The sequence below is a fragment of the Oryctolagus cuniculus genome, chromosome 15, assembly GCF_051225735.1.
Source record: "Oryctolagus cuniculus isolate XC-2025 breed Fujian yellow rabbit chromosome 15, ASM5122573v1, whole genome shotgun sequence".
NCBI lineage: Eukaryota > Metazoa > Chordata > Mammalia > Lagomorpha > Leporidae > Oryctolagus > Oryctolagus cuniculus.
Window position 1 is genome coordinate 8,496,513 of NC_142881.1, and position 27,937 is coordinate 8,524,449.

A 27,937-nucleotide genomic window follows, 5' to 3' on the forward strand; every position below is an offset into this window, starting at 1 on the left:
TTTGAATTGTGGGTGGTGGGAAGGATCTCAAACACATGCTGAATTTTTTTAAAGATTTATTTATTTATTTGAAAGGCAGAGTTACAGAGAGGCAGAGGCAGAGAGAGATAGAGAGAGAGAGAGAGAGAGAGAGAGAGAGAGAGGTCTTCCATCCACTAGTTCAGTCTCCAAATGGCTGCAACAGCCAGAGCTGGGCCAATCTGAAGCCAAGAGCCTGGAGCTTCCTCCAGGTGTCTCATGCAGGTGGAGGAGCCCAAGCACTTGGGCCATCTTCCACTGCCCTTCCAGGCCATAGCAGAGAGCTGGACTGGAGGTGGAGCCGCTGGAATTTGAACCTGCGCCCATATGGGATGCCGGCACTGCAGGTGCTTTACCCACTGCACCACAGCGCCGGCCCCCATGCTGAATTTTGATGGGCAAGTTCAGCACAGGCGGCTGCTGCATTTTCTCCCACTGGGTGACATACAGGCTCCCTGGGGACACAGACCGTCTTGTTCCCACCTCCAGGGGCACCCGCCACAGTCAGGCACTCAGTTCACAGCCGCAGAAGCAAAGCACGTGTCACAGACTGCCCAGGGCTCCAGGAAGTGAAGCAACCCCTAGACCCACGGCTCATCAGCAGGCACCTGTGGCCGCAGCCTTGCAGGCCTGGGGAGAGAGCAGGCAGGCCCTCCTGAATACTTCCCACAGGGAGAGCCTCCCGCCTTGTCTCGGCTGCTGTTCCGGGCTGGGCGCGCTTCCCCACCACCGTGTGGACAGGAGGAGAAAGGGCCGAGGCTTCGTCCTTTGGGCACTCTTTTCCAGGCGCCGTTCCTGGCTTCCTGTCCATTTTTAGCACTGCAGCACCCTGGCTGATTTCTTGGGATGCCTGGGCATTGGGAAGGGCCCTTCTCTCTCCAGGGGCAGTCTGGGCTCTGGGGCTGTGGTCTGGGAGCGTTGTCATTAAGCCCCGTGTGCATGGTCTGCTTTTCTTATCAAGAGTTGCACGGACAGCAGTGACGACAACCTTGTTCTCAGTCTCCTGAGCCCACTGCGTGAGAGCTGGGCTCTGTCCTGGGTTTCCCACGAGGGCCACGGCCACCTGGAGCACTGTTTCGGGAGTTAGCTGTGCTGAGCCGGGGTTGCTCACCGTCTCCCTTGCTGCGTCAACAGCTCGGCATGGTGGCTGTGAACCACCAGGTGCACGGGTGTGAGCCCTGAGTGAGAGGCTGCCTTGTGACTATGTGCCAGGTGTACCGCAGGGAGATGCACACACCCCACAGGACTGCTGGGAGGATGCAGTGAATTAGATGTGCCTGCCATAGAATAAACAAAGCATGCTGACTTTATCTGCTATTAATCGCAATTCCTCTTTCTGTTGTTTGTTTGCTTTTTCGTAATCTCTGCATCAGCAGAGTAGGAATGGCAGATCTTTGTTCTCAGGACTAATTGAGTAGTTTTCCATCCCCAGCGCTGATAGCAACGCTGGCTTCTGAAGTGGAGGATTTGCCTTCACTTCTGGAAGTCTTTGCTAAACACCTGCTTTTTTTTCCGAGTAGTGACCCGTTCCTCCATCCAAAGAACCACAGTGGCTCCAAAGAACACCCCTCCCCCCCCCCCACCCGCCCAGGACCCCTGATCTGGAGGCATTCCTACCGCTTCCCCGGCACAACATGCTCCACACTCTCACAATCTTTGTGGCTTTTTAAAAATTAGTTTGGGATTTTTAGATTCTTATTTATTTAGTTGATAGACACAGACCATCCATAGGTTCACTCTCTACCTGCCCCACAAGGGCCCCAGGGCCAAAGGCAGGAGCCCAGAGCGCAATCCAGGTCTCTCACAGCGGTGGCAGGGACCCAGCCACTTGGGTCATCCACCCTTGCCTCCCGGGCTCAGCATCAGCAGGAAGCTGGAGTCAGGAGCCAAAGCCAGACACTTGAACGTGGGAGGCAGGCATCTTAACCCGTCTTAAAACCACGCCACTCACTCAGCCCACAAACCCTCACCGTCTTTGAAATCATGAAGCCCGGCCCTGCCCTGGGAGTGCTATCCCCTCACCTTTGCACAGCTGGCCCCAACTTCATGCCTCTCTCTAACGTCAGTCACCTCTGGAAAAGGCCTCCCGCGGCCAGCCCAGCCCAAACAGCTCTTCTGCCAACCTGTCAGCTGGAGCAGGCAGCCAACCCCGCTCAGGAGCACCCAGCACCGCCACCGAGAGCCGCAGCAGAGCAGGGACCCAGGGAGCCGTCCGGCTCCCAGGCTTCTGTCCTTGGAGACACCTCCGGGGCGGAACCTTAGGAGCGAGAGGGGCACAGCCAAGCAACGCCTCTCATCAAGGAAAGAGAGGATGGTGGTGTACAGCCCTCCCCTCATCACTCGTTCGCTAATCGATCCACTGACCCAACCACGTCTCTATCAGGGGCCTCCTGAGCGCCAGGCAGACAGACACACGAGCCAGACGCACTGCAGACTTAATATCTGCAAAAGCAGGGAAAGGTGAGAACTCCGTCACACTCCCCTCCTCGGCAAGGCACCGTGCCCAGCCTGCTGTGGCTGTCCCTGCCTGCTGTGGCTGTCCCCTGCCTGCTGGGCTGTCCCCTGCCTGCTGCGGCTGTCCCCTGTCTGCTGGGCTGTACCCTGCAGGGGTCTGCTGTGGGCCTGATGGCCAGTGGAAGACCTATTTCTCTCCACTCCGTGACTCAACTCAGCTGAGTATCAAGGACTTTGCCACAAGTGACTCGCAGGGTGCCAGTGACTCAGGACCCGGCGCAGGAGGCAGCAAACAGTAACAGCTGGCTTGTTTTCGACAAATCCATGCAGTTTAATGTCGTCACCTCACACCCGGATTGTGGCAGTGGCCTCAACTCCAAGTCCCCACCCTGGAGCACGCTGTACTCCAATGCCAGGTCCCCCCGCCCCTGGCACAAGCTGTACTCCGATGCCAGGTCCCCCCGCCCCTGGCACATGCTGTACTCTGATGCCAGGTCCCCCCGCCCCTGGCACATGCTGTACTCCGATGCCAGGTGCGTCCCCTACCGGGCGTTCTCTGTCATGTCCTCGCTCCATCTAGGACACGGTCCCTCCTCTTCAGCCACCAGCCTGGCTCTTCCCTGCTGCACTCCTCAAATGTCCCCTCACCACCTCCCAAACCAGTCTCAGGCCTCATCACGCTCTTCCCAGCCTTCTGGAAAATTCCCTTCCTGTGCCCGACCCCTATCCCACAGACTGCAGTTAAGCCCTGGGCTGCTGGGTTCCCACCCAGCAGAGCAAGCTCGGCCAGGTTACCAAAGCAGCAAACGCGAATGAGGCCAGACACTCGCTCCTCCTCCCTCACAAGGCCACCTGAGGTCACGGGGGTGGGGGGGCGCATCTGGCACCCTGGAGGGGCGCTCGCCAGGGGTGCATTTCTGTCATGGCCACTCCCGGGCCCTCCAGACGGCTCCTCTCCCAGAATGCTCTCCACCCTGACCAGGCTGTGTCCTGAGGGCTCCGCTGCTGGAACCCCAACCTACACTCCCTCTAGCCCCTTCTGGCACCTTCCACTGCACACGAGCCAACCCGTGCCAGTCATGCTGCACCGTGTTCCTGCAAAGAAACATCTAGACCAGCTGCCCTGTCCCGGGCTCTCCTGTGTCTCTCTCCACACACCATCTACCCCGACCAGGTGGCACTGGGTCCAGGCAGCAGCTGTCGGCCAAGAGCACGGCCAAGCCCAGCTGGCTGGCCCCCACACCGCTGGCTGGCCCCCACACTGCTGGCCCCATCTCGGCTGATCTCCCTGCTGCTCCTCCCGGCCTCAAAGGCCAGAGGCATCTCTCCATCTCTGCGGAAAGTCCGCAGGGGAGAGTGTGAAATCTCTGCGCCCATCTCCTCCCCACCTCCACCCACCTACCCCACAAGGGTGCCTCCGGCAGAGGCAGCACGGACGCCCCACGGAGGAAGAGGGCAGCTCTGTTCCAGAACCCGGCCTCCTCCGCAGACGTCAGGACCCAAAGCCCGGAGGAGCTTATTCGAAAACAGCCACTTTCATTTTGGTCAGACTGGCTCAAAGCAAGGGGAGCAGACAGGCAGCGCCGGGCCCTGCCCCGGGGGGGAACAGCTGGGGGAACCGCGGCCCGACGCGCAACTCTGCTCCTGTCCAAAGACCTGAGAAAGTTTTCCCGAGAGGATCTGCGACCAAAGTTCTGCGGGTTCCCTTCCAAGGGGGAGGAGATCAGAGACGGAGAGGGAAGGGGCAGCAACAGAAGGAGTTCTCGCGGCCCCAAGGGCGCTCGCACGGGGCACCCTTCCCGGTCCTCAGCTCCGCCCTGTATGCCCACATGCCCGACAGGACCTAAGGGGCGGCCGCGGGCGGGACGCTCCATCCTTCCCGGCTCCGGGCTGCGGGGCACGGCGGAGGCGTCTCCTATCCCGGCCCCGGGCGCAGAGCTCAGTTCCGAGCGAGCCCGCGGCACGCTGCCACCCCACGGGCCCGCCCGCCTGTCCCGGCGACGGCCGAGTGCCCTGGACACTCCGCCACACCTTGTGCCCCTCGGCTGGCCCTCCCGCCCCGCGGGGCCGGGGCTGGGCCGGGCCGGGCCGGGGAGAGTGGGGAGCCGCCCGGGAGCGCCGCGCGGGGCGGACGCAGTACCTTGGCCACAGGCGCCGCGCTGCAGAACGATGACCGGCGGCTGCTGTAGCCTCTCGGAACGGCGGCTGGCGGCACGCAGCTGGCACAGGTTGGCGTAGGTGTTGGCGTCGCTGCCGCACACCGGCTCGTTGCTGGCACACACGCAGACGCCGGCCTGCGAGCGCCGCCGCACCGTGGCCGAGGCGGGCACCCCGAAGGACACCACGCACTGCAGCCCCTCGCCGCACGGGCCCTCCTGCAGGCCGCACGCGGCGCCCTCGGGCGCGCCGCACACCTCACAGCAGCCGCACGCGTCGCGGACCCGGCCGCCTTCGCAGTTGGTCGGCGGCGGGGCGCAGCGCGCCGGCTCGCAGCGCTCGGGACACCCGGCGACGGGGCTGGTGGCGGCAGGCGCCGAGCGGCCGGCCCGGGGCGGCTGCGCCCAGGCGGGCGCCGCCAGCAGCAGCAGCAGGAGCGGGAGGAGGCGCGCGGCGCGGGAGGACTGCATGGCGGCTCCGACGGCGGCGAGCTGGGCGCGGGCCGGACAGCAGCGCCGGGGAGAGCTCCGGAGCGCTTTGGGGGCAGCGGGTGCGAGTGCGCGCGGCCGCGCGGCCCAGCCCATTGGCCCCGCGGCGGTGACGAGCCGCCTTGGGGACGGGCATGGCGCCCGGGAGGGGGGCCGGCCGGATAGGGGCAGGAGGGCGGGCGGCTGGAGCGAGGCCCGCCCGTGGCGGGGGCAGGGCGGGCGCGCCCGGGCGCGGTGGGGCTCGCGGGCGGGGCGGCGGGGCGCAGGGCCGCCCCCTCGCGGGCCTCAGTTTCCAGTCTGCGCGCTCCGCGAATTCGCCTTCCGCCGGCCGCGCTGGGCGACCTGGAAACGACCCGGACGGGCTGCAAAGGGGGCCCTGCGGAGACTCCGCGGCCAGCGCCCGGGAAAGTTCCCGCAGATCGCGGCGCTGGGCACCCGCCCGGCAGTGCGGGCTGGGCAGGCCTGGGGCAGGAGGGACCGCTGCCGGAACCCTGGGCAGCCGCCGTACCGCTGGCTGCGGTCGTCGCGGGCGCTGACCCGCGGTGCCTAGCGTGCGGGGCTGTGACCGCGGGCCCCCGGGCAGCCGCACGGGCCCGGGATCGGGTGGGCAAAGCTAGGAGCGCGAGTGTCCGACTCTTGCCCGGAGCCTCCCTCTGGAGCCTGGAGAGGCGCATTTGCCTGTGCGAATTTTCCACCGCGCGGGTGATAAGGCGAAGCACTTTTGCTCCTAAGTGGGAGCGCCCGCCCTGCCTCTCCCGCCTGAGTCTCGGGTGTATCCTTTGGGACAGGGGCGACCCCAGGGGCGTGTCCCCGTGCGTGGGCTGCCGGCAGGGCCGACACGGAGCGAACGGGCACAGCTTGGGTGTGAGGACCCCAGGCGCAGGTGTGCGGCCCCGGGGGTGCTGGGACTTCTCTCGCCCATCTGTCTTTTTGGGTTGCTCCCTGTGCACACGTTCCTTTTACAAAGAAAATAGCTCGAGAAGTAAAACCAAAATACTAAGCCCCTCAAAGCCCCTCCCGAGTGTGAACTGTCCAAGAGGGGTTCCTAAGGCTAATGCCATAGAGACACGAGGCTCAGGCATGGGAAGATGCCAGAGACCCCAGCCCGGCTCCCTGGACCCCACAGCTGCATGTCACAAAACCAGACCCTGACCCGGGTGGGGAGGAAGGCGGGGCCACGACGGAGACAGGTACCTCTGCGGTGTGAAGCCCAGAGTTTCCAACTGGCTGTGATTAGCAAAGGGCGGGGTGTGTGTGTGTGTGTGTGTGTGTGTGGTGCTAACAAGCAAAGCCCACCACCAAATTGCAACCTCCTGGAGACACGTGCAACAGGAGCAGTGGTGAGACTTGTGTTAGTCCAAAGCCCTTATTCCACAGCTAAGAAAACCCAGGGCCAGAAATGGTCAGTGGCACGGGTCAAGCCACAAGTGTGGCGGAGCGGGGACACCTTCCACTCTCTCTGTGCCCGCAAGCCCCCCATCAGCCGGGTGGTCAGACTGCAGAGTGAACCAGCTGCCTAGAAACCGCCCCACTCTGACGGCTGGCGGTGGAGGGCGGTCCGCACGCTGGTGCCCTAACAGAGAATGAGTCCCCGGGCGGGGGGGGGGGGGGCGGGAGCCCACTGCATCCCCATCACCGCCTCTGGCCACCCCCAGGTCCACGCACACACTTCACTCCCTGGTGCCGAGCAACTTGCCCCTTGGGAACAGAAGCTTCCTGCCGAGCTATGCCTGGCTCCTGCTCTGGCTTCTGCCCGAACCCCTTCCCCTCCTGTGTGGCCCAGCAGGACCTGGTGAGGGGGCAGCAGCCCTGTCCTCCGAGGGGCGTGGTTCAAAGCCCACTGTGGCCTTTCTCTCCGGGACACTGGGTTGGTTGTTGAAGAGCCTGTGGAGTTTTGCCAGGAAAACAGCAGCAGCTTGCCCAGCTCCCTGGAGGCCGGTCACCGGGCCCGGGTGCCGTCTGCTCAGTGCTTGTCCAGCCCCGTCTAGCGCACTCCTCTGCGCCCTCGCAGCCTGGCTCAGTGCTGCTTCGTCAGCCAGCCCTTCCATCACTGCCTGCTCCTCTCACCTCCTGCACAGTGCAGCCCTGGAAGCACCTGCTGAGAGCTATGCTGGGGGCCGCATCAGAGGTCAGTGGAGGGAGGGCTGGAGGGCCAGGTGGTCCCCGAGGGGCAGGATTTGTTTTTTTTTTTTTTTTTTGACAGGCAGAGTGGACAGTGAGAGAGAGACAGAGAGAAAGGTCTTCCTTTGCCGTTGGTTCACCCTCCAATGGCCGCCGCGGCTGGCGCGCTGCGGCCAGCGCACCGCGCTGATCCGATGGCAGGAGCCAGGAGCCAGGTGCTTTTCCTGGTCTCCCATGGGGTGCAGGGCCCAAGCACCTGGGCCATCCTCCACTGCACTCCCTGGCCACAGCAGAGGGCTGGCCTGGAAGAGGGGCAACCGGGACAGAATCCGGCGCCCCGACCGGGACTAGAACCTGGTGTGCCGGCGCCGCTAGGCGGAGGATTAGCCTAGTGAGCCGCAGCGCCGGCCAAGGGGCAGGATTTGTAACACAGAGCATTCAGAAAGTCGCCCCTGGCAGAGGCGCTGGCCTGACTTCTGCGTGTGCTCCCTGCTCTGTTCACTACACAGCTCACGGGAAGCCCAGGCAACTTGACAGAGGAGCCCCGGGCACAGCCATCGAAGTGAGAGAAACAGAAGTCCTGGAGGAAGGACCCTGGGAGCCCTGAACCCTGCACCCAGGCGGTGGTGGGTGCATGCTGTGGGTGTGCCTGCTTGTGAAAGGAAGTGGGACAATCAGGTGCAGCCTGGCGTCGTGGGCCCGGCACCGGTCTTGCCTTTGTCCTGACACCTCCGTATCGGCCAGAAAAGCCGTGGACCGCCAAGGTCTGCCCTTTCTCTTCTAGGTTCTTCCCCAGCTATTGTGGATGAAGACATTCTTCAAAGATGCGTTTTTTGGATACATCATGAAAACTCATTTCCTACTCACCAGGTCCTGGAACAGTTTCTGGGGGGAGGATTTTTCTAGAGAAAAGAGGGGAGGTTTTGAGGCCGAACAGACTCGTTCCCTGCTGCCCTTTAACTCAGAGAGGCCCTGATGTTCAGCGTTTCAGTTTGGTTCTGAACAGTCGGGTCTATTCAGGAGCAATGAACAATGAAACGCCGTGGCTGCCAAAGCCTACGCCAGGAAACGGGGCTTCCGAGTCCCAGCAGAGCGGCCATGTCTGGCTGCCGGGAGGACGAGGCCCCACTTGGACCTCTCTCCTCCCAAACGTGCAAAGGACCAGAAGGGCTGGGGGCTCGCGTTGCCTTTCCTATCCACAGGACCCAGCCTCTTAGGAGCCGCACTCCGAATCTTGACTCTCCCTGTAATCTTAGCCCTCCCCCCCTTCAGTGTCTGGGGAGCTCCCAGCCCCAGGGAGGTGAAGTCCAGGCCCCTGAACATGAAGTCCTCCATGTTACCCAAAGTGCCGCTGCAGCCGGCTCGTCTGCTAGTCCTGGAAGGCCCACACTCCCCCCCACCCGTTCTCCCCTAGAAATGGAACCGCAGCCAGGGCCGTGCACTCCTGACGATGACTTCCCAGCCGCTCTGCGCTTCCTTCCTCAAGGTGCCAAGCGCCCCCCCACACCCTGTATCACAAGGTCATGACCTCTGTCAGCAGGTGCACCTAGTCGTGCTTTCCTGGTGATAGCCACATGTCGATTCAAGCTGGTTTAGTTCCGAAGAAAGCTCTGGAGCATCTGCCACAAGCTCGACCCCGGGGCTGCAATGTAGAATGACCGAGTGCCCCGGCCCCAAGGAGCTCAAAGTCTAGAATGTTCTGCAGTGATGGAAATGTTATGTATCTGTGCTGTGCCAAGGGTACCCGCTAACGACATGGAGAACTGAGCACTGGGAATGTCACAGTGCAAACCAGGGCCTGGGTTTTTATTTTTATTTAATTTTAATTGATTTAGCTAGCTGTATGAGTGCACCCCGTAAGCCACATGAAACTAGTGCCTATCTTGCTGGAGAGAGAGGGGGATAGGAAAGCAAGGGCGGGCTGCTGGGAGGGCATTCAGCGAGGGCAAGGAAGCAGGCACAGAAAGGGACTGGAGGGAGGGGGACAAGCACTCGGCGGACTGGACAGCAGGAGTCCACCAGCTGGGGGAACGCCAAGTTTGCAGCTGTGGCTGCAGGCAGGAAGGGGGTCTCAGGCGCAGGAGAGGTGGCCAGAGGGGAGGGGAGCCTGGATCCGGTTGTGGCTGGTTCTGGCCAACCCCCTGAGGCATTGGGCTTGACACTGGAGCTGATGAGAAACTCCGACTGGTTTTTACAGAAGTTTTTGGCAGAATGGCTTTGCTGCAGCAGGGACGATGGACTGAAGGGAGAACGTATTCTGTAGGAGTCTTTTTAAATGCAGCTGTGTGGCTGCATTTTAGGTTGAAGAGCACTTTGAAACTGAAGGTGCGGTGAAGAGATTCTGTTCGCTTTGAACAGTTCATTCACTGCAGGATGATCTCTTCGCTGCAAATCTTTTGTGCCAGAATGGTCAAAGGTGAGGATGTTTAAAATGTTCCGAGAGGCCATGTGGCATAGCAGGTAAAGCCGCTATCTGCCATATGGGCGCCGGTTCAAGTCCCGAATGCTCCACTTCTGATCTAGCACCCTGCTAATGTGCCTGGGAAAGCAGCGGACGAGGGCCCAAGTCCTTGGGTCCCGCACCCATGTGGGAGACCAGGATGAAGCTCCTGGCTCCTGGCTTCGGCCTGGCCCAGTGCTGGCGGTAGCAGCCATTTGGGGAGTGAACCTGTGGATGGAAAATTCTCTTTCTCTTCCTCCCCTCATGTCTGTAACTCTTTAAAAATAAATACTTTTTTAAAAAAATAAAATATTTCTGGGAATTTCTGAAGCTCTTTAGGACTAGCATTTCTGACATCAAATCATTGAACAGCTTGTCTCTTGCTGAAGGGGTCTCTCCAAACCTCTCCCAGGTCTGCCTCTTGCTCTACATTTACTGTGAAACCTTGAAATTCGTGTATTTTTAAGATCTATAGTTCAGTTTTTTCATTAGTTTAGAATAACCTTTCCGTTAAGTCAATTGTGTAAGACCAACAATCCATGTTTGCATTAATTGGCTCCTTCCAATGTATTTACTTTAGAAAATTAATTCTTCACTCTCGGTAATGAAACATCAGACAGACACAGTTCCAGCGGAGCCCCAGGGAGCTACCACACTGTAATGAATGACAGCTTGTCAATTCTCCGTTACTCAGGAGCACACAAAGCAAGGCCCCATTTAGGACATGCTGCCTTTTGGGCAAAATTGTTTGATTTTGAGTCAAAGAAATTATGAGCCAGCCTTCTAAGCCAACTTGACGTAGGAGCCCCAGATTCTTGCCCTACAAACGTGCGCCGCTATTTCTCACACAGTCCAGTTATTTCCTGCTGACTAAGGAATGGGAACAAGGAGGGAAGCGAAGCTCGGAGGGTACAGCAAGGAGGCCACAGACTGCAGACTCCTGAAAGCGAGACCAGAGGTCACCACGCCCAGCCCACCTGCCAAGTGTCCACTCCGCTGGCTTCTGGGGACCTCTTGTCTCTGCCCACGCAGTCCCACCCTCTTACCACGGCATCTTCCAATTTTTGGCTGACACATAGTGGATGCATTGGAGACACTGAGAGTCCTGACTCCCCAGCTCTCGAGAACTTGGCCCTTGAATTGAGCCAGAGGAGGGCTGACTTGACCTGGAGCGCTGACTGGGCCAGGGTCTTCAGACCTGGGTGTGCATCAACCTCCACCCTACAGGTTCTGGCTTGGTAAGTGCGGGGTGAGGAGCGGGATTGCATTTCCTACAAGTTTAAGCTGCTGCGGGTCCAGGGACCACACTTTGGGCAGCACTGCAGAAAACGGAACCTCTGTGGCCCTCTCCTGTCCCTCACTACCTCCCACTGGCTCTCTGTTCACAGACACATCTCTAGTTTTCTGGATTTATGCATTTATTTGAAAGGCAGAGCAAGAGAGAGAGAGATTCCATCCACTGCTTCACTCCCCACATGGCTGCAGTAGCTGAGTTGAGGCCAGGTGGAAGTAGGAGCCAGGAACTCCATCCGTGTCCCCCACATGGGGCAGGGGCCCGGGCACTTGGACCGTCTTCCACTGCTTTCACAGGCCATAGCAGGGGCTGGATCAGGACTCCAGTCCGGGATGCAGGCATGGCAAGCAGCAGCTACCCTACTCTGCCACAACGCCGGCCCCGGCTCTCTACTTGGCATTGTGGGGGAGAAGCACCAGCCGGCCTGAGGGGGTCCCCCAGGCAGACCCCAGAGCTCAGCCTTGATGAGCAGAGGGAGTGGGGGCCAGGTGAGGGAGGGCAGAGCAGGGACAGCCACTGCCCCCAGTTACTGACCGTGGGGACCCTGGACTTCACTTGGGACGGGGGCTTCAGTCAGGAGAGGGATGCGTCAGAGAGACCCCAGGACCAGGCAGGACCGCTCTGAGGGGTCAGGGGCAAGTTCTGCAGATGGCTGCCAAATGAGGGGCTGGCAGAGGAAGCTGGGTGTGCGCTTCAGCAATGGGGGAGCGTTGTGTGCCACAGAGACACAGCACAGCCCCTGCCCCCAGCCAGCCCCGCCCCCCGCCCCCATGCCATGGCACAGCACCTGCCCCCAGCCAGCCCCTCCCCACCCCACCCCCATGCCATGGTACAGCTCCTGCTCTCCCAGGGTGGAAACCCACTTCCCACCAGAAAGGGAGGAGAGGGCAAGCTGTGTAGTTTGGATCGCATCTCAGCTAGGCTGAGGGAAGCTCCGGGGTGTGACTGAGAACCCCTCAGGTCTCCCCATTGAGCCCCCCACTCCCACCCAGCCCTCCCCCGGGGACTCCCAGGAGCAGCAGGACTGAGATCTGCAGTCAGGTCACCCCCGCTGGCCACCCGCCGCTAGGTGAACAGGTGCGGAAGCCACCCGGTGACTGGCGGGACGTCCAGAGAGGCTGAATTCGAGGGCTCTGGGATTTTCCTTTGTCTACCCCGTTGCCCTGCTTCGCTGGCCTCTCCGCGGCCACGTGGGGCCGCCACACTGCCCTCCCGCTGCGGGCTCAGGAGCCGCACTGCAGTCTCGCAGCACAAGCCGGGGGCGGCACGGAGGGAGCCCCCTCCCCCCTTCCACCGGATGCCCAGTTCCTGATGCGACTTTCAGCTGTCCGCGCTCCGGGCAGGGGCGACGGCGTGCCACCAGCTGATGAGTCACGCAGGGGTACTTTTCCACTGGGCCTGCTGCCACACTCTGCATCCCCCGCCAGAGCCCTGTCGCCTTGCGCCTGGAGACGTGGGTCTCTACCGCTGGCCTCTGCTGCTTGTGGGCGGTTTCTGGGTACTCACTCCGAGCCGCTGCCCGGCATCCGGCTATGAAATTAACTCTTCCTTTAAAAAGAGTCACCACCACTGGCAGACAAGCCCACAAGCCGCACCCGCCTTCCTTCCAGGAAGACCTGCAGCTCGCCGGGAGGGGAGGGAGAAACACGCAGAAGCTCCAACCTGCAGGAAGACCACGCCCAGCCTCTGTGGCCCCTCCAGGGCCGTGGAGAAAACCCCGGCTATTGGCTGCACTCGCCCGGTCCCAGGATCTGAAAGGCAGTCAGGCCGCACGGTTATGCCCGCGCTGGACCGGCCCTGCCGCTGGAAAGCTGTGCCCACTGCTGCCCCGACTGTTCAGGAGAGCGACACTTAGACTCCGACCTGACGGCGGGAGGGAAGCCCCTGGCGAGCCGGGCTGGGTCTGGGGTGGAGGGTGACGGACAGCATCTTCTCCTAGTTGTCTGCCCTATCCATGAACTCTGGGGAGCTGGGCAGCTGAGAGAAGGAAGCAACCCCAGGCCTTTCTCGGCTGTAGCCATGCAAGCTCCTCCCCTGGGCACGCCATCCTAGAAGCAGGGGCTCCCCTCTCCCTGCCCCCCAACACCAGGCCAGGCTCCCTCCTGTGGTCCCTGCCTGCCCCTCAGGTGCTCCAGCCCGGATCTGCCCTCCTCTGAGCCCAGCCTCTGGGCAGCTGCCCATTCGTCCCACGACTGGATCGGCCACACTGCTGAGCGGGGGCCACGTGCATGAGGAGCTGGTCCAAACCTGCATGTTCTTACAAAAATTCATGTTCCTATAAATCTTCATTTTATTTCCCCCTTTTTTTGTACAAAGAGAGGGAAATTCTTTTGTAAGGTTTATTGATTTGAAAGTCAGAGTTACAGAGAAGGGGAGACAGAGAGGAGAGAGCGAGGAGAGAGAGATATTCCATCCGCTGGTTCCCTCCCCGAACGGCCACATTGGCCCGAGGCTGGGCCAGGCTGAAGCCAGGAACCAGGAACTTCTTCCAGGGCCATCTTCTGCTGCTTTCTCAGGCCATTAGCAGGGAGCTGGATTGGAACTGGAGCAGCGGAGACATGAACTGGTGGCTATATGGGATGCCAGCATCGCAGGTGGCAGCTTAGCCCAGGACGCCACAATGCTGGACCCTAAATGTTCATTTTAAAGTGAGGATGTGGGGTAAGCGTTTGGCATGGTGGTTGTTACTCCTGGGGACACCTGCTCCCCGTATCTGAGCTCCTAGACTCAGTTCTGGCTCTGCTTCCCATCCAGTTTCCTGCCAGCGTGCACCCCGAGAGGCAGCAGGAGACAACTGAAGTAGCTGGGTCCCTCCCAGCCACATGGGAGACACTGGCTGAGCTCCTGGCTCCCAGCTGCAGCCTGGCCCAGCCCTAGTTGGTGCAGGCATTTGAGGAATGAATCATCAGATGGAAGATTTGTGTGTGTGTGTGTGCCTGCCTTTCAGATAAATATAAAATAAATGTTAATAAAGTGAGGATGTATTTCCACACCTCCTAACCCCCGTGTAGGGTTTGTTTGCTCTCTTCCTATTTTCCCAATTCCACCTTTCCCCTCCCTGTACTTCTGTCTCCTGTCACAAACTCTACAGAGAAGCGGGGCCTCCCAGGAGCCCTTGAAACCGGGGCTTCGTTGTCCCAACACACCTTGACAAGCATAAGGACAGCTTGGCAATGGCTTTCAGGTCAATGGCAGAGAGAGGAGCCCAAACCAGACTCCTCAGTGCCCGGGTCAGCAAGGGAACTGCTATAATTCAGTAGGGTTAGGAGGCCCACTCCAGAAACGGGTAGACCAACTGGCTCCTCATAGCAGGGGAATGAATTTTGGTTCCATTCAAACATCAGCCAAACACATTAACTCGAACTGGGTCATGGCCCCAGCTTTGAAAAGTAATCACAGTACAAGGTCCAGGGAGAAGAGTCCCCACAGGAAGGTGCCTCTGTGACCTTGCAGTGGGCAAGACACATCACAGACACAAAAACCAGCAACCACTAACATCGCGAGAAAAGTCTGCCAACGTAACCTAATCAAAACGAGGACTCCACGTTCACCAAAAAAACAAAACAAAACAAAACAAAAAAAAAACCCACTCACCGAAAGATATTGTGTTTAGCTTAGAATCTATGTTCAGAATATATGAGTCAAAGACAAAAAAGGCACACAAGCCACTGAGGAAACAAGCCGGCCAAGAGCTTCATAAGACACTGATGACGTCAGGAAAACACGGATGGCGACAGCCAGGAGACCCGCCCACAAGAAGGGCTAAAATTAGAGACTGATCCTGGTGGCAGGCAGAATCTGAGGTGGCCTCCCAGATTTCTGGCCCCTGCTGTCCACACCCCATGTAATCCCCTCCTCTTGGGTGTGGGCAGGGCCACAGCCCAGGAGGGAGGATGTGCAGGTGTGCTTCAGGTGCCCACTCAGAGCGCCTTAGGGTCCATCCAAAGCGGGGGCCTGGCCGGCCTGACCTCACCAGGCGAACACTCTCAGAGCCCAGCCTGCCCTGAGTTCAAGAGATTTCCCTGCTGGCTCTGAAGATGCGAACAGCCCTGCGTTTCGCAGATGTTCATTTGGCCAACGATCACGTGAACTCTATCAGCAGGGCACTCCAAGCTCCCGCAGTCTTTGGTCCCCCGCACCACCTGTCCACAAATATCTATGCCAGGTGGGGGGTGGGGACAGGAACAAGATGCTCGGCTCCCGGAGGACAGCACCTTGCCTGCAGGGCTGCCCCACTCCTGTCCCAGAGCCGGCACATGTTACGTTTTATTTATTTATTTGCAAGGCAGAGAGAGAGCATGCACGCCCATCTATCAATTCACTCCCCAAATGCCCACAAGGGTCAGAGCCAGGCCAGGCTGGAGGCAGAAGCTGGATATGCAGTCCAGGTCCCCCCATGAGCGGCAGGGACCCCGTCACTTGGTCCAGCACTGCCACCCTCCAAGGTCTGTGTGGGCAGGAGCCAGAGCTAGGTAGAGAATCCAGGCACTCCAGTGTGGGACATAGGTTTCTTGCTTTCTTTCTATCTTTCTTTTTATTTGACAGGTAAAGATAGATGAGAGAGAGAGAGAGTCTTCCATCCTCTGCTTCACTCCCCAAATAGCCACAATGGCCTCAGCTGGGCTGATCCAAAGCCAGGAGCCAGGAGCTTCTTCTGGGTCTCCCACTTGGGTGCAGGGGCCCAAGCACTTGGGCCGTCTTCCACTTCTTTCCCAGGCCATAACAGAGAGCTGGATTGGAAAAGGAGCAACTGGGACAGGAACCAGCGTCTATATGGGATGCTGGCACCACAGGCGGAGGCTTAGCCTACTACTCCACAGCCCCAACCCTGGGACATAGGTTTCTAAGCCGTCAGTCTGAAGCCCTGCCCCTTGGCATATTTTAGATTAATTTATTGTGACATGCTCCTTGAAGCTAAGATCCAAAACCCATGGCCCCTACATCCAACGAAAAGATTGGTGCGATACCCTGCACTTTCATTGCCTGTTTCTACTAACACAGTGATGTTGTATGCAGCTGTCAAGTCAAAGGCAGGATTAAGGAATGCAAATTTCCTGATATCCCCATCAGAATGTAGAGACCATGTGGTACCAACGTGGGGCAGACTGCATTGTTTATTACATTAGGTAAACCACACGTTGGGGGCCGGCACTATGGCATGGCAGGTACAAGCAGTGCCAGAATCCCATATGGGTGCTGGTTCTAGTCCTGGCTGCTCCTCTTCCAATCCAGCTCTCCGCTATGGCCTGGGAAAGCAGTGGAAGGTGGCCCAAGTCCTTGGGCCCCTGCACCCACATGGGAGACCCAGAAGAAGCTCCTGGCTCATGGCCTCGGATAAGCTCAGCTCTGGACATAGGGCCATTTGGGGAGTGAATCAGCAAATGGAAGACCTCTCTCTCTCTCTCTCGCTCTTGCTCTCTCGCTCTTGCTCTCGCTCTCTGCCTCTCTATAACTCTGCCTTTCAAATAAAATAAATACTTTAAAAAAAAAAAAGCATAGGCATTGAGACATGTGGTTGTTTTTTACTTAATAAGCTGCCCGTGTCATATGAAACTGAATAACCCCTACCCCCTTGACGGCCAGCACCACCATGTCCTTTACCCTGGCCAATGCACTGTGAGGTTTAGTGGCCTGTGTCATTTCTGGGCAGTTTTAGGAGGGATTGCACTTGGCTAGCGAGTCTTCTCCCTCTGCCATGACCACAACACATTTTCCAGATAGAGGCTGCTCAATTTTTTGGATCCCAGGATGAAAATGACAAAAGCAGAGCCCCAGCCAACACACAGTAGACACTCAGCCTAGCAGATCAGTAGGACTTTTCCTCTCAGCCTCACCAGCATTTGCTATGTTTTTTTTTTTTTAAATTTGGAATGGTAATCATCCTTGGTGGCGTGAGGTGATACCCCGTTGTGGTTTTCACTTGTATCTCCCTGATGGCTAGTGACCCTGAGCATTTTTCCATGCGTCTGTTGGCCATTTGTGTTTCTTCTTTTGAAAAACATCTGTTCATTTCCTTTGCCCATGTCTCAACTGGAGTGTTTGTTATGTTGCTGCTGAGTTTCTTGAGCTCTTTATAGATTCTGGATGTTAATCCTGTGTCGAATGCACAGTTTGCAAATATTTTCTCCCTTTCTGTTGGTTGTCTTTGCATTTTGTTAATTGTTTCTGTCACTGTGCAGAAGCTTCTTAGCCTGATGCAATCCTGCTTGTCTATTTTTGCTTGTATTGCCGGTGCTTCTGGGGTCTTTTCCAAGGAGTCTTTGCCCAGACCAATGACTGGCAGCATTTTCCTTATGTTTTCCTTCTTGCAATAGAGGTAATGTGTTGGGGGGGGAGGGAGGGTGCTTCCCAAATATCCCAGAGACCAGCAAAATGTCTTGTCTGTAAAAAGCTCTTGAAAAACGCCGACTGAATTTAATTAAGCACAGTATTTTTTCCGCTGGGGGGAAAAAAATAAAGACTGCGTGAGCACAACCAAAGGCATTCGTGCGATTGTTAGTGCCAGCTCTAGCCAAAGGCATTCGTGCGATTGTTAGTGCCAGCTCTAGCCAAAGGCACTCTGTGCAATTGTCAGTGCCAGCTCTAGCCAAAGGCACTCTGTGTGATTGGTAGTGCCAGCTCTAGCCAAAGGCACTCTGTGTGATTGGTAGTGCCAGCTCTAGCCAGAGGCATTCTGTGTGATTGGTAGTGCCAGCTCTAGCCAAAGGCATTCGTGCGATTGTTAATGCCAGCTCTAGCCAAAGGCACTCTGTGCAATTGGTAGTGCCAGCTCTACCTTTGGGCTTAAGGACAAGAAGCAACTGTGAGCCAAACTGTATTGTGTCAGCGAAAATTCCAGAACAGTTAGGGCTCCTTCCAAGCTGGCCTGGAGCTCCTTTGCAAAAGCAGAGTGAAACCGTTTCAGCGTGTGTGTGCTCGCGCCTCCTCTTGGGGGCGCTCCTGTTGCGCTAAGCGGGAGAACGACACAAGCTGCGGCCAAGTTGGAGGTGACAAGTAGGGAGCAGGCACCACCTTCAGAGGTGAGGAGTGCAGCTGGGCAGGGCTCGGAGGCCCGGACGCAGGGCAGGGCAGAGGCGAGCACACGTCCCAGGGTCCTGAGGCCTCGCCAGCTTGAGAAGAGTCAGCAAGAAGGCAGCCGTGGGAGCAGGGATGGAAGACATTTTCCCGAAATCAGAAGTTGCCAGTATTGGCACAGAGAAAAGGCTGACGTCATCGTCGTGGGAGAAATGTGTGTTAAAAAAGAAAAAAAAAAGCAAAGATCACCCACGGAAAAAATTCTCAAGGCTGAGTGGTTTCATGGTTGAATTCTTTGAAAGGTAAATGAGCGGGGGGGGGGGGGGCATGAAAACGAGTGGATCCCAGTCCCACAACCTGTCAGAGAGAGCGTCCCCTCTCCCCTGCAAAGAACACCCACACATCCGACTCATTTATGGGGAGGGGCGGCACCACTAAAGAGGCTATAGTGAAATGCACCTGATAGTGTGTTAAAGAATGGAACTGAAGGCAAGACTTCTATTAATACATTTACATGTGTTCCAGAATTTGCTAAAGAATACCTAATAAAATTTCAGATCCATTCCTGAGGGCACTTTTTTGTAAACAAAATAAATAAATAAGTAAGGACCTTCATTAACATGATAGAGACCATCTGAGCTTCAAAGCCAGCGGTGACACCCAAAGAACCACAGGAGGCAGCCCCCTTAGCACCAGGACTGGAGTTAGGTTGTCTAGCGCTAGACATTCTGGCCAATTCAGTGAGGAAAAACACACCAAAAATGCAATCAGGACGAAGGAGGCAAAAGCGCCCTGTGTTACAGATGATAATATTGTTTTACTAAAAACACAGAGAATCATTCTTCAAAAAATAATTCAGGGGCCAGCGCTGTGGCACAGCAGGTTAAAGCCCTGGCCTGAAGCGCTGGCATCCCATATGGGCACCAGTTCTAGTCCCGGATGCTCCTCTTCTGATCCAGCTCTTTGCTGTGGCCTGGGAAAGCAGTGGAAGATGGCCCAAGTGCTTGGGCCCCTGCACCCGCGTGGGAGACCCAGAAGAAGCTCCTGGCTCCTGACTTCAGATAGGCACAGCTCCAGCCATTGCAGCCAATTAGGGAGTGAACCAGCGGATGGAGGCCCTCTCTTTCTCTGTCTCTACCTCTCTCCGTGGCTCTTTCAAATACATAAAATAAATCTTTAAAAAAAAATTCAGCACAGTGGCTCACTTAAAATTTTCATTTAGGGAGAGGCTTTTATCCTTGCTGTTAAGATGTCCGTTAGGAAGCCCCAATCCCACGTCAGAGCTCCTGGATTCCATACCCGGCTTCGGCTCCTGAGCCCGACTTCCTGCGCCTGCAGACCTGGGAGGCAGCCGTGATGGCTGGAAGTGGCTGGGTTCCTGCCACCCCCATGGGAGGCATGGAGTTGCCACCACCAGGCCTCAGCTCCGGCCAGCCTCTGGGCTGTTCCAGGCATTTCAGGAGGTGTCATTTGGTCCTGCCCAAGTCCCCTGTCCACCTGTGCCTCTCCCAGAGATTTCACAATGTTTAAATTAAGTTATGCAAAATTCGCTTCCCTCTGGACAAGCAATAAGCATTTCAAAGTTACAGGAAAAAGAAGCCATTCAAAAGAACCAAAAGGGCCGGCGCCGTGGCTCACTAGACTAATCCTCCGCCTTGCGGTGCCAGCACACTGGGTTCTAGTCCCGGTCGGGGCGCCAGATTCTGTCCTGTTGCCCCTCTTCCAGGCCAGCTCCCTGCTGTGGCCCGGGAGTGCAGTGGAGGATGGTCCAAGTACTTGGGCCCTGCACCCCATGGGAGACCAGGAGTGTCGCTCCCCCTCTTCGTGGAGGAGCAACACAGGACCCTGCGCTGTTCTTTCGTCTGCTCGGCCCTCCCCGGGTTTGCTGCTGGTTCTTCCCGGGTTGGCTACTATCCCTTCCACCTCCGTGGAAGGGCAGTTCCCCCTGGCCACATTCCCCACTTCCGCAGGGGAGCGGCACACCGCCGGCCGGCTCTTCTCGGGGGCTGCACAGGTGTTCCTTCAGCTAGATGTTCCCCTTAGATGTTCCCCATAGATGTTCCTGGTGCATGCCGTCTCTCTCCTCCTTTATAGTCCTCCTCCGCCAATCCTAACTCAGCTGCCCACACGCCGAGTACGCTGCTCTCCGATCAGGAGCAAGTCCTACAGTTTATTAGCTGAACTGGAGGCAGCTGTGTGGAAGCTGTTTACTTCTCTCCCAGCGCCATATTGTGGGAGAGCAGATGCATAGAATAAGTCTTAATTCCAGTAACTTAGTCTAGTCCGAGCCGCTCCCCACACAGGAGAAGCACCTGGCTCCTGGCTTCGGATCAGCGCGATGCGCCGGCTGCAGCACACTGGCTGCGGCGGCCTTTGGAGGGTGAACCAACGGCAAAGGAAGACCTTTCTCTCTCTCTCTCTCTCTCTCTCACTCTCCACTCTGCCTGTCAGAAGTTAAAAAAAAAAAAAGCGTAAATAGGGAAATTAAATGCAAAAAAATATAAATGTAAAAACAAAGGTGTTTTTAAAAATAAATGTAAGTAAAGCTATCTGGGAATTTACTTCACAAAAATACAAGAATTATGTGAATACAGTTACTAGAAGAGTTAAATGAAGATTCGATAAGTGGAAGGACACACTGTAACACTCCTAGATGAGGAAATGTATCTAGCTGGAATTTTCCATTTCGTCTGGTGTAGGTGCACGGATTTCACCAGCGAACGGGCCCAGCCGTTAAATCCCCAGCCCTCACCTTACCTCCTGGGTTATTTCTGAAACTCCCCAAGGGCCTCTGCCAGCTGGGGGCAGACCCTCCTGGGGACGCTGACCCTGCAGTTTGCAGGGAGGTGCTCTGCTCTGTAGAACCCCAGTAAAACCAGGCTCACTCACCAGACGCACAGGCAGCCAGTCGCTGACATCTGCACAGCGGGGAAAAGTCGGTGTTTATCTTGTGATGCACGGAGCTAGGCGGGCAGGCAGCCACGGCTCAGCCCCGACTCCTCTCGGGAGTGAGGTGGTTGGTGGACCTTGCAGACTCCATGCACAATCAGCTCCTTGGGCCACGGCCTTCCGTGGCCTGCTCAGCTCAGACAGCACGGCGGCGAGACTCTCTGCCACTGCTGGCGACGGCAAGGTGGGCTCTAGGCTGCCGGGGGTCTGCAGGTCGGTGGTTCTTACTGTGTTTGATTTGGGCCTGGCATTCAGATGGGATCTCAAGAGGTGGTCGTGGGGCTGGCCTACCCCATAACCCCTCCCCCAGTTCACTGAGTTATCTTCTAAGGAGCTCTCTTGCAGTCATGAACAGGGAGACAGAACGGCAAGCTGAGGGCGGGAGACCGGGGCCTGGTGAGGTCTACATCGGAGACACTAGGCCTAGGGCCTCCGGTTCACTGCCTCTGCCCTAGGTGCCAGGTCCCTCTTCTCCCATTACCTCAGTTTGTAAAAGACTTGTAGCAGGGGTGTGCAGGTCAGTTTCCAATAACCAGTTCTCTAGGGAAGAAACAGGTGATTGGAATGCTGATTTGAGTGGTATTTAGCACATGGTTTACAAGTGCGGACCACAGCACTCTTCAGTCCAGTCCATGCATGGTGTTTGCAATCTAAAACTGCTTTTTATATTGTGGAATGATTGAAAAGTCAGGAGCATAGACAAAGACCCAAAGGCAGGAGAACGCAGCCCTGGCAGGGGGAGGGAGGGACGCCCACGCAGAGCAGGCCAGCTGGACACTGACTCGTGGACAGCAAGAGTTGATGAAACAGCGGGAGGCCAGCAGGGTCAAGCCAGGAAGAAGGCACATGTCCATCGAATGGATCACCCTTGGTTCTCAGGATAAAGACGGAAAGATCACCTGAAGAACTTTCCATCTTCTATAAAAACAGGACATCGGTGTCCATGTTACTGTCACTTGTGGCACGACCCACGTGACAAGTGTTTCTGAACATTCAATGCCCAGAAGGCTCTCTTGCTCAGGGATAAGCTTTGCTCCACAAGCAAGAGGCGGTTAGGGAATTGACGTTTCTGCGTAGCGAGCGCCTTTGCTGATTACTGATGAAATTCTGCCTCCGTAGAAGACTGCGCTGTGTTCCCACCAGGTCGCAAGGTTACCTGGTCAGAGCAGCTTCACGTCTTCTCGGGGGGGCCTCTCCTCTGAGCTACAGAACACAGGCTACAGTTTGTGTCACTGCCGCCTCAGCTCTCCTAAGGAAGCCACGTCACCAGGGCCATTCTAGGAGGACTGGGGACAAGTTGATTCATTGCCTATAACCATGCCTTCAGGCAGAGGGATCCCAAACTTTGGTGGGCGTCAGAGTCACCTGGAGGGCTTGTTAAACACAGAGATGCCTGCCCGGCCTGCAGAGACTGACTCAACAGAAGGGATGGGACCAGCTTTCGTTCCCGCAGCTTCTCAGGGAGGAACCTCTGCCTCAGGCGGTCAGGGTTTGGTTTCCTCCACCGCGGGTTTAGACGAGTGCGAGGGGTGACTGTGAGCTCCCTGAGACTAAATGCAAGGTCAAGCACGCATGAACGTGGAAGGGGCCTGCGCCCAGAGCTGGAACCCCAGCGCCCACACGGGACTTCACGCAGAATGGCCAGGACTTGTTAGAGTTTGCTTCTCCTTTCAACTCATCTAACCAACAAGGAGCTACATCTGGGTAGTTTCCATTTTCTAATCTCTTCCATGTTGTAAAGTCATTGGCTTTTTCTTTTTTTTCTTTTTTTTTCTTTCTTTTTTTTTTTTTTTTTTTTTTTGACAAGCAGAGTGGACAGTGAGAGAGAAAGTGACAGAGAGAAAGGTCTTCCTTCCTTCCAATGGCCGCTGTGGCCGGTGTAACACGCTGATCCGAAGGCAGGAGCCAGGTGCTTTTCCTGGTCTCCCATGGGGTGCAGGGCCCCAGTACTTGGGCCATCCTCCACTGCACTCCCGGGCCACAGCAGAGAGCTGGCCTGGAAGAGGAGCAACCGGGACAGAATCCAGCGCCCCGACCGGGACTAGAACCCCGGGGTGCCAGTGCCAGAGGCGGAGGATTAGCCTAGTGAGCCGCGGCGCCGGCCAGTCATTGTCTTTTAAAAGAGACTGCAGTGGAGAGAGAATCACCATTTCATCAGCCCAGCGAGTAAAAGCTTAAACTGAATCCCAGTTTTGATGAACTGAATTGAAGATTGGCAAGGGAAAGGAGAGAGGATTCAGGATGCATTGTTGGGTCACCAGGGTTTGTGCTGTGGGAAGGATGAGAAAGTGATTTCCACACTTGCTCAGGGAACAAGGTGAGTGTCTGTGAGAACCGGGGGGGGGGGGCAGTGGGATCAGGTGAGTGTGAGAACCGGGGGCAGTGGGATCAGCTGATTGTCTGTGAGAACCGGGGGCAGCGGGATTAGGTGAGTGTGAGAACCGGGGGCAGTGGGATCAGGTGAGTGTCTGTGAGAACCGGGGGGGCGGTGGGATCAGGTGAGTGTCCGTGAGAACCGGGGGGCAGTGGGATCAGGTGAGTGTGAGAACCGGGGGGTGGGATCAGGTGAGTGTGAGAACCGGGGGCAGTGGGATCAGGTGAGTGTGAGAACCAGGGCAGTGGGATCAGGTGAGTGTCTGTGAGAACCGGGGGATGGGATCAGGTGAGTGTGAGAACTGGGGGGCAGTGGGATCAGGTGAGTGTCTGTGAGAACGGGGGGGGGCGGTGGGATCAGGTGAGTGTCCGTGAGAACCGGGGGGCAGTGGGATCAGGTGAGTGTGAGAACCGGGGGGTGGGATCAGGTGAGTGTGAGAACCGGGGGCAGTGGGATCAGGTGAGTGTGAGAACTGGGGGCTGTGGGATCAGGTGAATGTGAGAACCAGGGCAGTGGGATCAGGTGAGTGTGAGAACCGGGGGGGCGGTGGGATCAGGTGAGTGTCCGTGAGAACCGGGGGGCAGTGGGATCAGGTGAGTGTGAGAACCGGGGGGTGGGATCAGGTGAGTGTGAGAACCGGGGGCAGTGGGATCAGGTGAGTGTGAGAACCAGGGCAGTGGGATCAGGTGAGTGTGAGAACCAGGGCAGTGGGATCAGGTGAGTGTCTGTGAGAACCGGGGGATGGGATCAGGTGAGTGTGAGAACTGGGGGGCAGTGGGATCAGGTGAGTGTCTGTGAGAACGGGGGGGGGGCAGTGGGATCAGGTGAGTGTGAGAACCGGGGGGTGGGATCAGGTGAGTGTGAGAACCGGGGGCAGTGGGATCAGGTGAGTGTGAGAACTGGGGGCTGTGGGATCAGGTGAATGTGAGAACCAGGGCAGTGGGATCAGGTGAGTGTGAGAACCGGGGGCAGTGGGATCAGCTGATTGTCTGTGAGAACCGGGGGCAGTGGGATCAGGTGAGTGTGAGAACTGGGGGGCAGTGGGATCAGGTGATTGTCCGTGAGAACTGGGGGGGGATCAGGTGAGTGTGAGAACCAGGGGGCAGTGGGATCAGGTGAGTGTCTGTGAGAACCCGGGGCAGTGGGATCAGGTGAGTGTGAGAACCGGGGGGTGGGATCAGGTGAGTGTGAGAACCGGGTGCTGTGGGATCAGGTGAGTGTGAGAACCAGGGCAGTGGGATCAGGTGAGTGTCTGTGAGAACCGGGGGGACGATGGGATCAGGTGAGTGTGAGAACCGGGGGGCAGTGGGATCAGGTGAGTGTGAGAACCGGGGGCAGTGGGATCAGGTGAGTGTGAGAACCGGGGGCAGTGGGATCAGGTGAGTGTGAGAACTGGGGGCTGTGGGATCAGGTGAATGTGAGAACCGGGGGGCAGTGGGATCAGGTGAGTGTCTGTGAGAACCAGGGGATGGGATCAGGTGAGTGTGAGAACCGGGGGGCAGTGGGATCAGGTGAGTGTCTGTGAGAACCGGGGGCAGTGGGATCAGGTGATTGCCTGTGAGAACTGGGGGGGGATCAGGTGAGTGTGAGAACCGGGGGCAGTGGGATCAGGTGAGTGTGAGAACCGGGGGGTGGGATCAGGTGAGTGTGAGAACTGGGGGGCAGTGGGATCAGGTGAGTGTGAGAACCGGGGGGTGGGATCAGGTGAGTGTGAGAACCAGGGGCAGTGGGATCAGGTGAGTGTGAGAACCGGGGGGTGGGATCAGGTGAGTGTGAGAACTGGGGGGCAGTGGGATCAGGTGAGTGTGAGAACCGGGGGCAGTGGGATCAGGTGAGTGTGAGAACCGGGGACAGTGGGATCAGGTGAGTGTGAGAACTGGGGGCTGTGGGATCAGGTGAATGTGAGAACCGGGGGGCAGTGGGATCAGGTGAGTGTCTGTGAGAACCAGGGGATGGGATCAGGTGAGTGTGAGAACCGGGGGGCAGTGGGATCAGGTGAGTGTCTGTGAGAACCGGGGGCAGTGGGATCAGGTGATTGCCTGTGAGAACTGGGGGGGGATCAGGTGAGTGTGAGAACCGGGGGCAGTGGGATCAGGTGAGTGTGAGAACCGGGGGGTGGGATCAGGTGAGTGTGAGAACTGGGGGGCAGTGGGATCAGGTGAGTGTGAGAACCGGGGGGTGGGATCAGGTGAGTGTGAGAACCAGGGGCAGTGGGATCAGGTGAGTGTGAGAACTGGGGGGTGGGATCAGGTGAGTGTCCGTGAGAACCGGGGGCAGTGGGATCAGGTGAGTGTCCGTGAGAACCGGGGGCAGTGGGATCAGGTGAGTGTGAGAACTGGGGGGTGAGATCAGGTGAGTGTGAGAACCGGGGGGGTGGGATCAGGTGAGTGTGAGAACTGGGGGGCAGTGGGATCAGGTGTGTGAGAACCGGGGGGCAGTGGGATCAGGTGAGTGTCTGTGAGAACCGGGGGGTGGGATCAGATGAGTGTCTGTGAGAACCGGGGGGTGGGATCAGGTGAGCGTCCGTGAGGGGGGGGGGGCTGGTGGGATCAGGTGAGCGACCGTGAGAACCCGGGGTGGAGGCCGGTGGGATCAGGTGAGTGTGAGAACCGGGGGCCGGTGGGATCAGGTGAGCGTCCGTGAGAACGGGGGGTGGGGGGCGGTGGGATCAGGTGAGCGTCCATGAGAACCGGGGGGTGGGATCAGGTGAGCGTCCGTGGGGGGGGGGCGGTGGGATCAGGTGAGTGTGAGAACTGGGGCAGTGGGATTAACAGGAGACAATGATTGGGAAAGCGGTGTTCCAGGTAGAGCAGGGGCAGACAGGTGGGAAAACCAGGAAACAGGAGCGGATGGGCTGAGGGGCGGTGGAGGGCACACACGGGGGGGACGGAGAACGCTGCCGGAGACAACTTCCTCCTCTCAAGAGAGCACCAGGCCTGGAGGGAAACCCAGAACCCCTGAAGGCGTGGGTAACCACAATTCTAATAAGCTACCTGAAGCTACTGAGAACAAAGCCTACCAATGTTTCTCTATGACGCCACCAAACCTACAAAGACCTGATTCACACACAGACAGTATCCCATATTTATTGTGGAGACAGACCAATATCCCACATTTATGCAAAACAACTCAAATGCAGTAATAATAGCAACCAGAACCAAGCAGCGGACTCTGAAACCAATCCTCTTGACCAACGGGATCTGCTCGGAAATGTAATGCAAGTTATTTTTCACCAAGTTACTCTAAAGAGGGAAAAAATTATTTCTGTACATACGGAAGATATTTGACAAAATCCAACCACCATTTTTCAGTTATAATGAGACTCAAGAGGCTGGTGCTGTGGCGTAGTAGGCGAGGCCTCTGCCTGTGGCACCAGCATCCCATCCCAGCTGCTGCTCTTCCAGTCCAGCTCTCTGCTGTGGCCAGGGAGTGCAGTGGAGGATGGCTCAAGTGCTTGGGCCCTGCACCCACGTGGGAGACCAGGAGAAGTACCTGGCTCCTGGCTTCGGATCAACCCAGCTCCGGCTGTTGTGGCCATTTGGGAAGTGAACCAGTGGATGGAAGACCTCTCTCTCTCTCTCTCTCTCTCTCTCTCTCTCTCTCTCTGCCTCTCTGTAACTCTGTCTTTGAAATAAATACATAAATCTTTTTAAAAAATTAATAAAGTGTGAAGAGTTGGCTACTTCTCTAAGCTGCCAAACTTTCTGTCTCAGCCCCAAAGCCAGCTTCGTGCTGAACAGGAGCCACTGCGGGAGTCAGCGGCGATGGCGACGGTGATCAGCACCCTGCCGTAGAGCTCTCTGTGCCGTCCCGGACAGCCTCAATTTCCCCAGCCATTACTGCACAATTCTGGACCGTCTCACTCCGTTCGCCCTGCCTTCCTTGTCTCACTCACAGCTGAGAATTCCGTCCCCCAACTCACTGAGGCCATGGCAAGCAGACTCAGCGGCTCACGCCCTCCACGTCCGCCCACGGCACCCGATGCACGGGATGCCTTCCTGCCCCGGGCAAGCACCTGCACCCTGGCTTCCACCCCACCCCTTCAAGGACTTGTTCCCGCCCTCTCCTTTCTCCTGCCTCCTCAATTTTTCTTCATCTTCTTCTTCCTCCGTCTCCTCCTCCTTCTTCCCCATGGGGTCAACCTGCCAATAAACCATTTCTTCAATCCTTAAAAATATAAAAATGAGAGCATTCAGCTTTTGCTATCGGCCTCCATCCTGTTTCTCTGTTCCCCTTGCAGCAACACGCGTCGAAATAGTTCGATTCGCTCCTACCGCTCACCCACAACCGCTCACCCACAACACCGCTCACCCACAACCGTACCTGTCAAGAGCACCTGTGACCGGCACAACAGGCGTTTCCATCTGCCGTCTGCTCAGCCTGACACTCCTGACCGCCGCCTCCTTCTCAAGTCATTTCCTGTACTTGGCTTCAGGATACCACAGTGAGAGAGAGAGAGTGGACAGTGAGAGAGAGAGACAGAGAGAAAGGTCTTCCTTTGCCGTTGGTTCACCCTCCAATGGCTGCCGCAGTCGGTGCATCACGCTGATCCAAAGCCAGGAGCAAGGCGGAGGATTAGCCTAGTGAGCCGCGGCGCCGGCCCACCACACAGTCTTGATATACCAGTG

The 27,937-nt window shown here is 57.4% G+C and overlaps 1 protein-coding gene and 1 long non-coding RNA gene across 2 annotated transcripts in view; one reads left to right on the forward strand and one right to left on the reverse strand.

Moving 5' to 3' along the window:
• The window catches only part of HTRA1 (HtrA serine peptidase 1), a 51,000-nt gene extending 45,745 nt beyond the window's left edge, over window positions 1-5,255 (reverse strand). The window contains exon 1 of the mRNA XM_051824326.3: window positions 4,613-5,255. Within this exon, the coding sequence (XP_051680286.1) occupies window positions 4,613-5,213 (601 nt within the window). The 5' untranslated portion in view covers window positions 5,214-5,255. The remainder of the gene's footprint in view (window positions 1-4,612) is intronic.
• Window positions 5,256-6,791: 1,536 nt separating this feature from the next.
• Window positions 6,792-10,000, forward strand: LOC149121899 (uncharacterized). Its single transcript, XR_016221043.1, has 2 exons — window positions 6,792-7,245; window positions 7,748-10,000. It is a non-coding gene; the product is annotated as an uncharacterized LOC149121899 (long non-coding RNA).
• The last annotated feature ends 17,937 nt before the right edge of the window (window positions 10,001-27,937 follow it).